The sequence below is a fragment of the Atractosteus spatula genome, chromosome 3 (genome assembly GCF_055471065.1).
Source record: "Atractosteus spatula isolate fAtrSpa1 chromosome 3, fAtrSpa1.hap1, whole genome shotgun sequence".
Lineage (NCBI taxonomy): Eukaryota > Metazoa > Chordata > Actinopteri > Semionotiformes > Lepisosteidae > Atractosteus > Atractosteus spatula.
In genome coordinates this window covers 2061806-2076432 of record NC_142708.1, presented here as the reverse complement: position 1 = coordinate 2076432, position 14627 = coordinate 2061806, and the positions used below count along the sequence as shown (strand labels likewise).

At 45.2% G+C, this 14627-nt stretch overlaps 1 protein-coding gene across 3 annotated transcripts in view; it reads right to left on the bottom strand.

The window, feature by feature from the left end:
- Positions 1-14627, bottom strand: part of mctp1a (multiple C2 domains, transmembrane 1a) — a 215668-nt gene that overhangs the window by 105821 nt on the left and 95220 nt on the right. For all 3 annotated transcript variants that reach the window (XM_088910243.1, XM_088910244.1, XM_088910245.1), the window contains one exon: positions 11784-11958. In XM_088910243.1, coding sequence (XP_088766369.1) covers positions 11784-11958 — 175 coding nt within the window. The remainder of the gene's footprint in view (positions 1-11783; positions 11959-14627) is intronic.

Sequence of the window (14627 nt, the reverse complement as noted above, 5' to 3'; positions counted from 1 at the left end):
TACCTAAAATAAGGCAACACAAGCAGCCACTCGGACCTGAGGTCATTCTGCAGAGTGCGGTATGGATCGTATAGACTAATCTCCTAGCCCTAGTTTTAGCATCAAAGAGTGGATGAACCAACTGCAATATGGTATTAGGCTAGATGTCACTAAACAGTTTTTTTTTACAACTAATCGGGCTTGACAATTTGAAGGACTTTTTCTCTAAAACCTCTCCTGTTTTTGTGTGAAACATTTCAGCTGAACCAGGAGATATTTCAAGTGTACCAAATGAATGACACCTCTGCTGAGGCACGACAATAACTGACAGGCTGTGTGATTCAATGAAAAACAGTTCTCACAGCAAAATAAAGGTAATAGGAGCAGTTCTTGTCCCGAGTATTCGTCACCTGAGGGATGAGTGCCGTGAGGCATTAACAGAGCACATTCCTACACACTCGTAGCGGCTGGAGGTTGATTCATGCCACAAGAGTTTGTGGGGAATATTAAATCTTAAGTGAATATTAAATCGGAAGAAAAAATGTTAATTACTAATATTGCTCCAGATAACGTTAAATGAAAAAATAAATGTGTTTAATTGTGCCGTGTTCATTTTATTTGTGCAAAAGCCAACCAAACATTTTTTTTACTTGAACTGATCCTGGAAGCCATTTCTCTTTAATCAGACGTGTTGGTTAAAGCCAGGTGCAGTTTATTTTATACGCCCTGCTTGTGTAAGGGTGTTAGACTGTATTAACATATCACTTAATGGATCTGCTCTCTGAAGCACTCGTCGTATTAAGACTCCAGTAGCTGTGTAGGATGACTCGCTGTGCTTGGAAGAAAGCTCATGGATAACAGCAGGTAAAAGATGAAGTTCCTGTTCCTCCACACACTGCCTGGTCCTGTTTGGAGCTCTTAATTAGACACATTTACAAAGTTAACTTTCTGCAGCTCAGCTCTGCTGCACTATTAAAATAATATTTAAAAAAAACATAACTATTAAAAAAATAAAATTATTCTATACTCTTTGAGACCCTAAAATATGTTTTTGTTTTGCAGATGCAGACTATTATTTTCCCACATAATGATAAAATGAATAAGGCATCAGGCAAAGCTTTAGAAAATTACTGTAAGTCTGAGTTATTCCTTTAAGTCTGCTTGGAAGAGATGACGTGAAGATTGAAGGCTGAGAGATATATCGTTCCTAAACCAAAGCCCCAGTATGGACACCAAGGACACAGTCACCATGACTCCTTGGTCTGTCATTAAACATCCCATACCACTGTGTGCAACATTAGGGAATGCGAATCCAAGCGCCCTTGCTAAATTCCACTCAGATCTTGTGCAGTCCGACCTCCCGAAATTTGCCCCTTTATTGCCCTGGTACTGAATGAAAGTTCGGTAGGGGTAACAGCAGCCATGGTGGCCTATGCTGTCACAATTCATTATTTTAATGATCATTCCCAACATCATTTCCTCAATTTATACCATAAATACTGCATCACAGCCCCTCCTCTCCTCCGCATTCGTCTTTCTGCATTCCTCCTCATGCTGGGTCACCCCTCTCTTGCCCCACAGCCTCGGGGCTGCCCTCAGCCGAGGGTGTTACAATCACTCCGTAAACAACGTGCGACACTTTTCATTCCTGGCTGTTGTTATTTCTTGTCAAACACTGATATCACATCAACAACAGGAGCCTCGGTCGGTTCTTATAAAGACCTGTGGAAGATCTGTGTGCTCCAGCTGACAGGAGTGATTCCAGTTTTGCCCCTGTCCACCCTGTGCTTATTGTATCACTGTCTGGGGGGCAGCTCTGTCTCTCACCCCCTCTGAAAGACACCAGTCATGGGCAGTGCGCTGGAGAGCTCTGGGGCCAGGCTGCCTGCAGCTACTGCAGGGTCCCCAGCACATGAAGACCCCCACAAGAAGGAGAAGCACTCACACTCTGACTGGGCAGCCCATTCTCTCCATCAGCCAAACACCTCAAGACACTCGACACCGCTCCACACACACACTCGAACTTCACCTGCAATATCGCCTGTCTGTGTTTCATTGGAGTTTGACAACACGAACAAGAGAAATTATTTTTACAAAGCGCTAGCTGCAGCTGTTTAGGGATTATGAAATAAAAGTATTAAAACAGGCATGCAAATTAAGGACCTCATGAAACTGAATTTTGTTTTTTCAACATGTGGATTAACCATTGCACCACCCTGCTCTTACTGCTGCTAAGAAACTTTAGCCACAATATGTATCAATATTTCTCACAGCTCTAAATGGCTGGAAAAATATTATTTCTGTGCGATCGAGAGCCGGACTGACATCAAGGCCTGGCTGTGCACTGCCTTTGTTAAGCGCTGGAGACATGAAAAAAGCAAAGTGTGTTAGTCAAAGCAAGGCCCTCCCCAGAGATTGATGTCAGCCGTTGGGTTAACTTTGTCAGTGTCTTTGAGGATGCTGAATACTTGTAACAGGTTTCTTCTCTGTTCAAGACGAGAGATTTTGTTCCTACAGCCTGTGTCAGTGTCAGTGTCAGTGTCAGTGTGGGACACTCCAAATGTATCTGGTGTCTCTTGTCTGGACAGCTGTGAGTGATTAAGATGCTCATCTTGATCAAGATGCTTACAGTTTGCCTGAGGGCAGTGAATTTGCTCCACGTAGCACCAGGTCACATGATGTCTTAAAGTGCATCATCGTCCTTCACACGGCGCATGACTGCAGTCCACATTAACGTAGACCCCGACGTCTTTTCTAAAGCCACAAGAGCATCTGTTTTCTTGGCTCAAGAACCTTGATTACGAGCCAGTCACCGTGCCAGTCTGTGATTCAGAATTGTATGGACGATGACCCCACAGCAGACCTGTTGTTGTGGATGGCCTGCGCTCTCCTAATCAGACTGACAGGAATTTAAGTGTTCACATTTGACAGTAAGAAAAATACATGGGCTATAATCAATGTCTGAAAAACTAAAAGGACATTCCTAAGAATGGATTTTTTAGAAAGATTCTGACATTGCAGATATTATCTGTTTTTGCTTGAACAAGTCAATGATTTTTAAGAAGTAAACAGATGACAGGCTGTTCAGCTAGCAGCTTACTGGCCTAAAGGTCTAGACCAGCTGTGCCTTAAACAGTCCCAGTGAAAAAACTTGTTTTACATGGTTGGGCCCTTTGTGTAAAACAAGTGTCGCTTATTTCCAGTCTGCAATGTGCTTCCTTTTAATTTCCACCAGTGAAATTAGGACAGTCTGATTCAGAACTGGTGCCTAGGTTCACACTGTCATAACACTGGGCCTGAAAGGCCCTTCTGAGTACACTAAATAAAGATGCAAATCCGTTAAGTTGTCTTTGCAAGACATCACTATATCTCCTGGAATTAACCAGTAGTCTAACTGAGGGTTTAGCCTTAACCCCGGTCATGGAGCCATTGCATCCCCTGCCTGGCAAATGTGAAGGCAGTTTCAAGTCTTGGTATTGCTACTACAGTATATACAGCACTATACTACAGGTCTCTAACTGACACCTGGACTGACTGACTTTTTCCACTCTCATGTTCCTGTCTGCTCTTTCCTGTATGTTCAATTCTTGGTTACTGTAGGCACCAAAGACAAAGCTACACTCAGCAACCTGGTGCAACATTCAGAGAGTGTGGAACACATTTGCTAGGGTGAATAACACAGATGGCAAACAATGATAATTAAATAAAAAGACTTGATTGTAAATGGAATATACCAGCGTACTGTGAAAGACTGCACTTTGCCTGAAATGACATTGCTGTCAGACTAAATGTGCATCTCATGTGATTCTGGCTTGAGAACTCTAGATCCCTGAAGCGCCGACTCAGAAAATCCCAGTAAATATTTACATGCAACCCTGCTGCATTCACAATGCGCATCCCTGAAAACAGTGAATTGAGCCCGAGATGCCCGGAGTACAGCCAGCTCCTTGGTGGTTGTGTAACTGCATCAGCCACAAGGCCAGACTGTGAGATGTCTATTCACTTTGTGCTTGTCTCTGCTCAAGCTGAAATGACTCTGTGTTCAAGCGGATTTAATATGGGCAGACTGTTCACTGTGAGAGTGTGAGTATTTGTCCATGGAAGTGAGTCATGGATAATTCCTGTATTCTTAATCCTGCAGTAATCCTGCAGTAGGTTATGGTTGGTTATTGATTTATATTTTAATATAAATATTAATGCCTCAGTAATATATAATGAGGCATTAAAATGCAACAAATACTACTGATTCCAATACTCATTTGTTGCACATTTACCACCTTTCAGTATATTTGTCTTTTTTAATCCTTACATTTTGAATTGTACCATAAATATCATTTATCTCTGCTGTATGTTCAAGAGGATAAGCTGTGAAATCCGTTTTCTAAAACAATGATACACCTGCTACAAGGAAGTATACAGTATCTCCTTAATTGACACATTTCTATGTTATGTGGTAATATCCATGTTCAACTTTTATTTAAGCCTATAAACATCCACCAGCAGACACACATACAAATAATTCTGCGCATGACTACACAACTAATCGCATATATATGTACTGTATATGCAGGTACACACAACCACTTCACACACGGAGGAGAAAGCTACAACAGTATCTCTTTAAAGCACTGCAATTCAGTTCCTTCAATTTATTTTTCTTTCTGGCAATAACCCTCTTAGACACTCAGAGGAGTAATTATAATTTGAATTTTCAAGTCGGAGCTAGGCTACCGACTTAATTTATTATAAACTCTGACAGCCCGGGCCTGTTACATGTGATATTATTGTCGAGGAGCTTGGAAAGAAAAAAAAGGGGAAAAAAACATCACATAACTTTAATACATGATTGATCAGTAGATACAGAGGCTTGTTACTTATGATTATTGGGGATGGCCTCAAAACCTGGATGATTTCTGAAGCCTGAAAATTTCCATAGCAGAGGAATTTCTGATTTGCTGCGAATCCCTTTCAGACCTCTCGATAGACGGGGAGAGAGATTGAAATGCTCTCGAGATGAGTCCTCTTTATTTTTTTAATGAAAGGCTGTATAATATATTTCTGGCGGCTCGGCGGCGGCAGCTGTCGGGGGCTGCGCTGCAGTTCAGGTCTATTACAGGAGAAGCCGTGCGCGGTCCTGTGGCTCGGCTCTGTGCAGGGGCCAGGCTGACTGACAGCTTGTCACTGTGACGTCTTATTCCATCTCTGTGATGGAGAAAATTAATGTCACAGCACCGGCCTTATGACTCGCTGTCATCTTAGAGCCGCTCACCTTTTATCAGCACTCTAAATAACATTTCGTGCCCACCCTCTCCTCGCGGACAATCCGGTCGGGGGGCATTAAATGGGAAGGCTGTGAAATGTCATCATGAAAGTGGAATGCTAACAGCCCCTGCTCCGCGGCCAGGCTTTTCGGCAGGTGACAGGGGGTGCAGGGGGTGCCCGCCACCTCTTCCACGGGGGTCACTCCCCCCGGGCGGCCATTAGCGTCCATTAAACACAGCCCGCAGCCGCGTCAGGGAGGCCGCTGGCCTTTCCTGCGGGGGGTGACACGGCCTTTTTTGTTTGTTTCCGAAGCCAACTTCAGGCTCGGACACAGGCTGATCAGCTGAATTAATCACTCCCCCCCCCCATCTCACGCCGAGCACGTCCCGGGGAAAAACGGGGGCGTCTTATTATCGCTACTTAGCCCAGCCGACTGACTGCAGGGATTTTCTGTGACAGAAAATAAAGTAACCGCCTAAAAGCTTTGCAGACGTAATGAGATGCTTTCGTTTTCTTCCCCTGCATTTTAGTTTATTCCTACTTGATCTCTCCGTCCTCATTACCTGTGCCGCACTGTGTTGGTGAGGAGGCTCCTGATCCCACTTGCACTTCACGAACCAGGTTTACTTTTTCTTCATGAATGCCTCCACATCACATTTAACTTGCAGTTTCCCAAATGTTTTAACATACAGCACAGCGGGGTGAAGCAGTGAGAGAGGGCGAAGTCCTGAGCTCGAGCACTTCGTGGAGGACAGGCAGAAAAGCAGCTTCAGTCCTTAAAGGTCAATGATATCCAGACATGAATTGATTGAAAGTGTAACTGAGAGATGCGGCCGTGAGCAGAGGGACTGTCCTTCTGAAGATTTGAACGCAGAACATCTGTGTTTCTCTCTCAGAAAACTTTTGCTAGTGGAATCACTCCTCCCACTGTTCCTAGACCAACGAGGTCAAAGAAGATATATTATACTTCATATTTTAGCAATTGAATGTGTATGTACAAAATTAAACCATTCCGTCATGAAACAGTAGTTTGTGAGAAAAGCCAGCTCACACGTTTTTGTGTGCTAGCAGCTGTCTAAGAGTTAGCAGAAGTTTTAAACTGCAGTACATGCACGGGTGTTTCTGTAAGAGCAAGCTGCTGTAGCTGCTGACCTTTAAAAGTCACAGAGAATGGACGTTTAGTGTAGGATTTGTGATTTGTTTTACTAAGGACAATACGTCTTTTTAAAACATCAAAAAGGCTTTTGCTCCTCCAAATAGCTCAAGAAAAACATTGTAGTTCATCATAATCCTAAACTGCAGAGCCTGGACAGAAAGCAGGTTGAAGCAACAGCCTGCATAGTGTTTTATTTGCTCATACTGATTTGTACTCTGGGAACGGCTGCCCTATTTATTTAGGAGTTCTTCCACTTAAAACCTGGAAAAAAATCATTTCTATCAGATTTTTTTATAGGTAATTAATATTATATAAACCACTGCATCATTCTCACCCTCTATATGTGTTCAGGCCAGAGAACACAAACTCCTTTATTTTAAACTTTTATAACATTTATAACACTAATCTATGCCCATTGAAATCTAAAGCTTTAGGGAAGTAAGGTCTTATTCTAGTATAAAACCACAGCACAATGGACAACTTCTACTTTCCTTTCGAAAGAACCAGTTAATCACATGAAACCAGTTGACACAAGTCCTGGGAGGCCATCTTCAGTAGACCTACAGCTACTGCTACAACTCCAGAATCTGGATGATGTTTTACTAGGTTTCCGGAGAGGTTATTCATTATTATTAATGCACCTGGTTAACGTTTATATGTAAAGCAATGCACTGTACATTTGTACCCATGTACACAGCGGGGCGTATTGCTGCAACACTGCAGGGCGAGATTTACCAAGTTTGGGGAAGGAATTTAGGAGACTGGAAGGAATTAGTCTCACCTTCCACATGTTTCTGGGGCTTGAGCATCACCTCACACCACACGCAAAGCCTTTTTGATTGGAGTCATTTCCACTTGAGTGTGATATCCACACACCTCACACGCAGGGAAATCAATACACATTAAAGCACTGGCTCAAGGCGGCAGAAAGGAAACCTCCCTCTGTCGATTATTGTTAATCCTCCTCACAACAGCTAATCTAGATACGGGAATAATCATTTCTCTCATCTCAGGTATCAGTGCAAATTGCGTCAGCAAGGGTTAAGTGTGTACAGTGCTTGTTCTAGTTTACTACGGAACATAACAGCTAACACCCTCACTCAAATTCTGGCATTACTACAAAATACCGAGAGTCAGGGCACTTGTTCCTAGCATTTTGACATCACGGTCTACAAGCATATGTACTGAATACTGGTTATAAAAAATACTGGTATTGCCTATGAAAACACACTGTTAAAGCCAGCAGACGTGTTCTCTATACTCCAGTCCTAAAATACAGTTAACTTCTGACAAGTTTTCCTAATAGGAATAAATGAATGCCATTGCATACACAACTTTATATTTAGATGATGATGAGTTTTTTATTCATATCCGTGTAAAAAAAATGAAGGTTACTAAAACGCAGTGCTCAGAGGACACAGCGTGGCTTTAACAAGCACCACTGAAAGTCATCTGATACATCTACAAGGCAGTCGTGCTGCTTTTTTGTTTAAAAATCAGGGGTGGAAATAGGAATGTATATTAAGACATTTAATTGCATTTTGCAGTGACACAGATGGGAAAAGTGCATCTGTGTTCAACCTATTCGCAAAAATACAATATGTCAGTATTTTTTTATGCCTGCCTGAACTTGCCTCTGTTGAAGTGTGTGAATGATAACACTCCTCATGTATGAGTTGTACGGGAGACCGCAGACAGCTGATTCAGTAAAGATAGTAGCAGGAATAAATTTGCTGAAGCACACATCCTGCTAATCCATTTGAGGAGCATTGTATAGCATTAGTACCAGCACTTCATGTTATCTGCTGCGGCTGATAAGGTACATCTTTATTAAATTCACTTATTGAAAGCATGTCAGTCAGGGAAAAGAAATATGCTAACAGTGAAAAAAAAAATTAACATCTTTTTTTTTCTGGCAGTCAGACAGCCCACTGCTAATAGCTGAATGCAGACAAGAGACCTTTCCTTCAGAAAGAGAAAAAAAAGGTTGTATCTTGGATGCCAAGAAGTGATGGAGTTTCGTAAGGTGAAATAGCTTTCTTTTCATTTTTATTTCCCCGAACTGAGTCTGCTAGGTCTGCCAGGTTGAAAAGCTTTATCCCCATCCTGTCCTGGGCCAAGAGCTCCCCCCTCTGAATCTTACCCAGCACTGCGCCGACAAGACGATGTATTGCCGTGCTGCAAGCAAATGAGGATTTAGCTCGGTTATGTAGGTCACGCGTCCGATTTGTGGCCTGTGGAGTATTTGGCACTGCTGCTAGACGAGAGATCAAAAAGATTTCCCAGCATGACTTTTAACTTAAATTAGGACTGAATTCATCGATAAAAAAAGGGCTTCAGCCCGCATCACTGAGGCAGAAAACCGCAAATGAGCCGCATTAGGTATACACATCCTAAATCCATAAAGCTGCAACAAAAACTGGGCAGAAGAAAAAGCAGGCGTTCCCCTCTGACACAGAGGGTACAGGCTGTGTAATGAAGAGGACGAGTGCGTGAGGCAGGGAGCTAAAGGCACAGGGCCTGGGGACATGCGGACATGTCAGGCTCTCCGTCTGCTTGTCACGTTAGAGTCACAGAGCTGCAGCTCCGAGTCAGGACTGTGCTCAGCCTCTGTATGCACTGGGTGATTGACTCCACGCTGCACCTTTCATGGCTCAGTGACAGTTAGCAACGGGTTAATATCCAAAAAGACAAAAGGCCAGGCTGGGGGCTTTGTGCACAGGAAAGGTGATGGGGCACAGCGGGTCAAAGGGCTTCCCATAGTTAGACTGGGGTCCTTTCAGCAGGCAGGCAAAAGGCATTCAGCTCCAGATCCAGTTCAAAAGAACTTGTCAAGCCTCTGCACTTCTCTGTCAGCTTTCTGAACTCTCCCCAGTGCAGGCCCTGCATCCAGAAGAGGCCAGGCCTGAGCTGACTTTCAAAAGAGGTGGCGTTAGCCGAAGGAGGAAGCCTGTCAGCGAGACGGCGAAGCCCGTTGCCAGGCAAGCCCAACAGTCCCCCGATCTCCTGGGTGGGCCGCACTCTTCACGCAGGCATACGAATGCAATCATTTTCTCTGGGCCTGCATGCGCGCAACGCCACAGGAAGGGCTGTTGGTGATGACAACAGACAAACGATGCAGGGACAGGGCGCCCCGTGAGCCACCAGGGGGCGCAGAGGAGCCTGCGACGGCTCTAGAGGAGCAAAGTCATGACTTGAACCTGCAGAGCAAACAGAACCAGGTCGCACAGCGTGTCATACTGAAACAGTGCTGGCGTGTTTTAAGGAAAACGGGAGCGTCAGTACTCCAAATGCAAGGCAGTCTCAGGATTTTCAGGATTGCACATCTTTGCAGTTTGCAAATAAGATATTTTATAGAACTTGTCTTTTTTTGCTCTATCACAAAGGGTTAACTAAGGAACACTGTAAAACAACTTTATAAAAAGCAAGGGAAATGTATTTTTGCTATATTTTGTGCATGATTTAACGATGAATCTGCAAGTTTAAGATTTATTTTGTGTTTTTTTTTCCAATTACCCTAGTGGCAGAAAAAATATCTAATAATTGCAGTCGAACATTTAAGTTGTTCTGCAGTATTTAAGTGAGATAAATGCCATCACCTCCACCTACAATATCTTACAGTATCTTATAAAAACAAAGCACTATGTGTGTAGAAGTGCTGAGAGTCAGTATAAAGTGAACTGTGTGCGTCCAGCAAACTTGCTAAGAGCCCCGAGAGACTTCACACACCGTCCTATAATTTCCAGTCCTGAGAATTTCAATGAAAAATCACTGAAAAGCAGAATGTCACAAAGCAGTGTGTGTGGTGTCCCTTCAGACATTATGGTGTGTACCGAGGAATTTCAGTGGACAAATCAGAGCCTATCCCATCAAGCAATGGGTACAAGGCAGGGTATGCCATGGACAGGACGCCAGCTCATCGCAAGACACACACAGACACACACTCACACCAGGGCAATTTTCCCAAAAACCTTATTAACTTACCAGCATGTCTCTGCACTGTGGGAGGAAACTGGGGCACCTTGAGGAAACCCATGTGAACATGGAGAAAACATGCAAATTGAATTGAATTTGAATTGAATTGACCCCAGGACCCCAGCACTGCGAGACAGCAAAGCTAACCACTGGACATTGACTCTTCTTGCTTGTATGGCTGCTAGCACCTTAATTTCTGAAAGGATCTCACACTGAAATATGGCTAGGGATTTTGTTCCTCAATTTTCTCTGTAGAATTTCAGGATATTTCTGTCCTGAATGCTCCTAAACACTATTTCCGAGTTTACTTTTTGTTGTGCCTTTGCACACCTTGAATATGCTGCTTTTAATTGTCCAGACAGTCAGAGCTGTCAGTGAGATGTGTTGACCCTGCGACACTGAAGAGAAAAGTATCTCCCTGTTCCAATCAAAGTGCTTGTCTACCTGCTGCAGCCACTGGACCTATTGATAAACAGGATTACAAGCTTTCAGAGAAAAGAGAATGCCTCATTCTGTCACTTTTAATGGAAGTCATTCTTGTTCTTTCTGTATTGCACACCTCAGACCATTATGTCCCAGGTCTAGTGGCTAAAAATGAGTATTCTTTATTGTAATTTTCAGTGAAAACGAGATCCTTCTTTAACTACTATAAACACAGTGGTATTAAAAAATTACTGATTGGCTTTCAGAATTGTTGGGTTATTAATTGTAAGAAGAAAGGAGGGCATGTTTAAGCACAGTAAACCAGGAAATATCAACGCGGTTTACTAACAATAGTTATTTCATTCAACTTCTCTCCGTGCATTAAACAATTACATTTTGTTACTAAGCAATCGGGTTCTAAAAGCTGCCCTTTGTCTTCACCTGAGTTGTGTTTATTTCAAACCAATATGCGTGCGGCACTCCTTGTCAGCCCGGTTCGGCTGCACAATCCGGAATCCGTCCCGATCCAGCCGCGGTGCTCTGGAACGCCGAAGGAATGCTGCCGGCAGTGGCGCTAGGCAGCTCCCGCGCTCTCGTGGAGAGCCCACGGAGTGGGGGCTGGCGACTCTCTGCCTGGACCTGCGCTGACCACCAGGTGACACTGCGCCCAGGGCAGGACCCTCATGTCACCCGAAGCGATCGCCGCTCCATAACACCCTCATCCACCCTCTGTCTCCGACATCCATTCCAGCTGTCATGAGGCGGGCCGGACAGTACCCTGGCCCCCCCTCCCCCCACGTCAAGCCAAGCTGAAGACCTGCTTTGTCATTCTGCTCAGGGCTCTGGCCTTATAGCTGGCTAGCAGACACACACTCGTCTCTTTTCCCCCGGCCGTGTTTGCCTTTCCCGGAGAGACCCAGCGAGCGCTACAGTCACACACGCTCTCACGCAGGCAGACTGAGACGGAGAGAGTCGGGGGGCTCCTTACGTATCGTCTGAGGACCTGCTGCCGCTCCCAGGGGTCGTCCAGCACGTCGGAGATGCTGACAGTGGCGGAGGCGGTCAGGGTGACCAGCAGGACCAGGGAGCCCTCCCCCTCCTCCAGCTCCAGGTCTAGCCGGTGGGTCTGCTCCTTGGCGAGGTTGGACAGGTCCACCTGGCACCTGGAACGGCACACACGAGCTCAGGCCGGACACGCCGCCACGCAGGCAGACCCTCTCGGTGCCCTGCTCACTGGTGTGGGTCTCTCTGACAGGTCTCACCCTCGGGCAGAGAGTTCGGTCAGCCCCACTTCAGCGTGGGGATCATCGCAGTTAAAAGGTGTTGGGGGGAGGGGGGCGTTCAGAGGGACAAGCTGAGCTCTCTATTGAAAACCAGGGCACACCGGGGTTAGTGCCAGCTGTTTCGACTGTCCTGTGAAAGGCAATTATAATTGCTCACACTTAAATCGCACTTTTCTGGACACTCCACTAAAAGGGCGGTACAGGTAATGTGGATCCCCTCCACCCCCACCGGTGTGCAGCCCCACCTGGATGAAGCGACCTGTAGGTTTTTCGATCTGTATGTATAAATCTCAGGCTAGGAGACACCTGTGGTGTGGAATATTTACAGGAAACATACAGTATCTGACATTTCAGAGCAACTACAAGATCAGAATAACCTTTGTCAGAAATACCATTGTCTTATATTAACTCAAATATCCTATATACTGTATATACCGGCCCTAAATATATGCTCAAGAAGCTTCCCTAAAACCAATATTTATACAATAAAACATAGAGAGAGGGCTTCAAAACCATGAGCTGCTTGTTAGTGTCCACGTGAAGAGCGGATATGAAGAGATAACTGGACGGTTTGTGTCTGTTCTCTTTGTTCCAGTCTCTATTCTCTCTGTTCTCCTAAGATCCTACCTCTTTTCAAGCCTTCACTGACCTGCGCTGTGACAGTCTTGTCTCCTTACATTCCTGACGTGCACAGGGAAGGGGTCAGACACAGCTGGCGCAGTGTGAAAACATGAGCTGCTCTTCCTCAGTGTTACCTGTTTCAATCTGGCAGGTGGTGCCGCAGGAGGAATAAGGGACAAGGTGACTCTTCAAAGCATACTGAAGGTACTAGGTCTGCAGTGCACGGTTCAAAACAAAAAAGCTCAGGGGGCGGAGCGGTGGCTCTGTGGCTAAATATCTGCGCCTGTGGCTGGAAGGTTGCCAGTTTGTATCCCGTGGCCGGCAGAGGAATCCTACTCCATTGGGCCCCTGAGCAAGGCCCTTAACCCCAGCTGCTCCAGGGGTGCTGTACAATGGCTGACCCTGCGCTCTGACCCCCAGCTTCTCTCCCTCTCTGTGTGTCTCATGGAGAGCAAGCTGGGGTCTGCGAAAAGTCTTCTTTGTGTATGACAGCACATGCACACCAGCGCTAATACCACACCAGTGCTTTTTAGCTTTGCAGCCTCACATGCACGAATGTCCACCTTTTAAATAAGCTAATAAATAACGATCAGAGCAGTAATAACAGAAGAACTCGGACTCAAATCAAAGTGCGAAAAAACCTAAATTCTCCGCTATCGCTTGTTACTTTAACACCCATCACTTGTAATGTGACAAGCTTACAGCCTGCCACTTTCGCTCAGCTAAATAGCTTACAATCTCTTTTTAATGAAAACGTCAATTGATTTTGAAGAGGGGGATAATGCACTGACCGGGAGGCCAGCCAACCGAGATAAAGGTGGCAGTCTCGAGTAAATAGGCACTTAAGAATGGGAAATAGCCAATTACAGGCAGAAAGGTAGCCCTGCAAACCCAGCCCACTGCAGGCAGCTACTGGAACGAAGCCTTTGTCTAAGAGCGGAGCTGGCAGGTCCGGTCCTGATCCCTGCATTCCTGATCCGTGTTTGCCTGCCGACCTCACACCCGCTTTTGTCGAGAAAGAGGCATCAGGCACAGCCAGAGGGTAAAACGCCACCGGAAGAGGGAAGGACGTTGAAAAACGAAACGTGCGCGTTCCTACCCAAGGGTACGGCGAGAACGAAAGCCGAGGAATCTGGAGGTCTGGCTCCGATCGAGAACATTAAAGAACACGAACAAAGCGCAGACCAGCATGTGCTCGGTGGACATGGCCTGCACGTTGCAGAGCTGAAACGTCTCACGCTTAGCTAATAAACAAATGTATCAATCAATAAATATACAGCTCCGTTTTCTCATTTTCCACGCACTGTATCACCCATGTCCCTGTCCACCTCTGGGGACACAGTTTCAGCGATTTAGAAACACATCTTCGTCGGAAATGGAGGCCCTAGTCAAGCACAGATCTCCTGTGCAGTTTTATGGAGACACGCGTCATTCACCTGAGAAGAGTCTTAGGATTCATTGCCTGAGCGGAGGTTCCTGCTGATCTGGGAATATTACCGAGGAGGTGCCCTAGGACTCCAGACAGGAAGAGGCGTGGCCGCAGGAAACCACTGGCCTTTAGAGTCTGAGGTATTTTAATTCCTTTCAGTATAGATTACAGTATGTACCTTCAGTTAGTATTGGAAAAAGCTGTATGTGGCCTTTCTGGACTTGGAGAAGGCATATGACCGTGTGCCCAGAGAGGTGGTGTATTGGTGCTTGAGGAAGAAAGGAGTACCAGAAAGCATGGTGAAGTTAGTTCAAGCAACCTATAGAGATGCAACTACGAAGGTGGTCACACAACGGGGAGAGACAAAAGAGTTTGAAATCACAGTTGGAGTACACCAAGGATCAGCACTAAGTCCTTTCCTTTTTATAAACATTATTGACACACTGACAGAGGAGGTAAGAACAGAAGTGCCTTGGGAACTCATCTTTGCTGATGATGT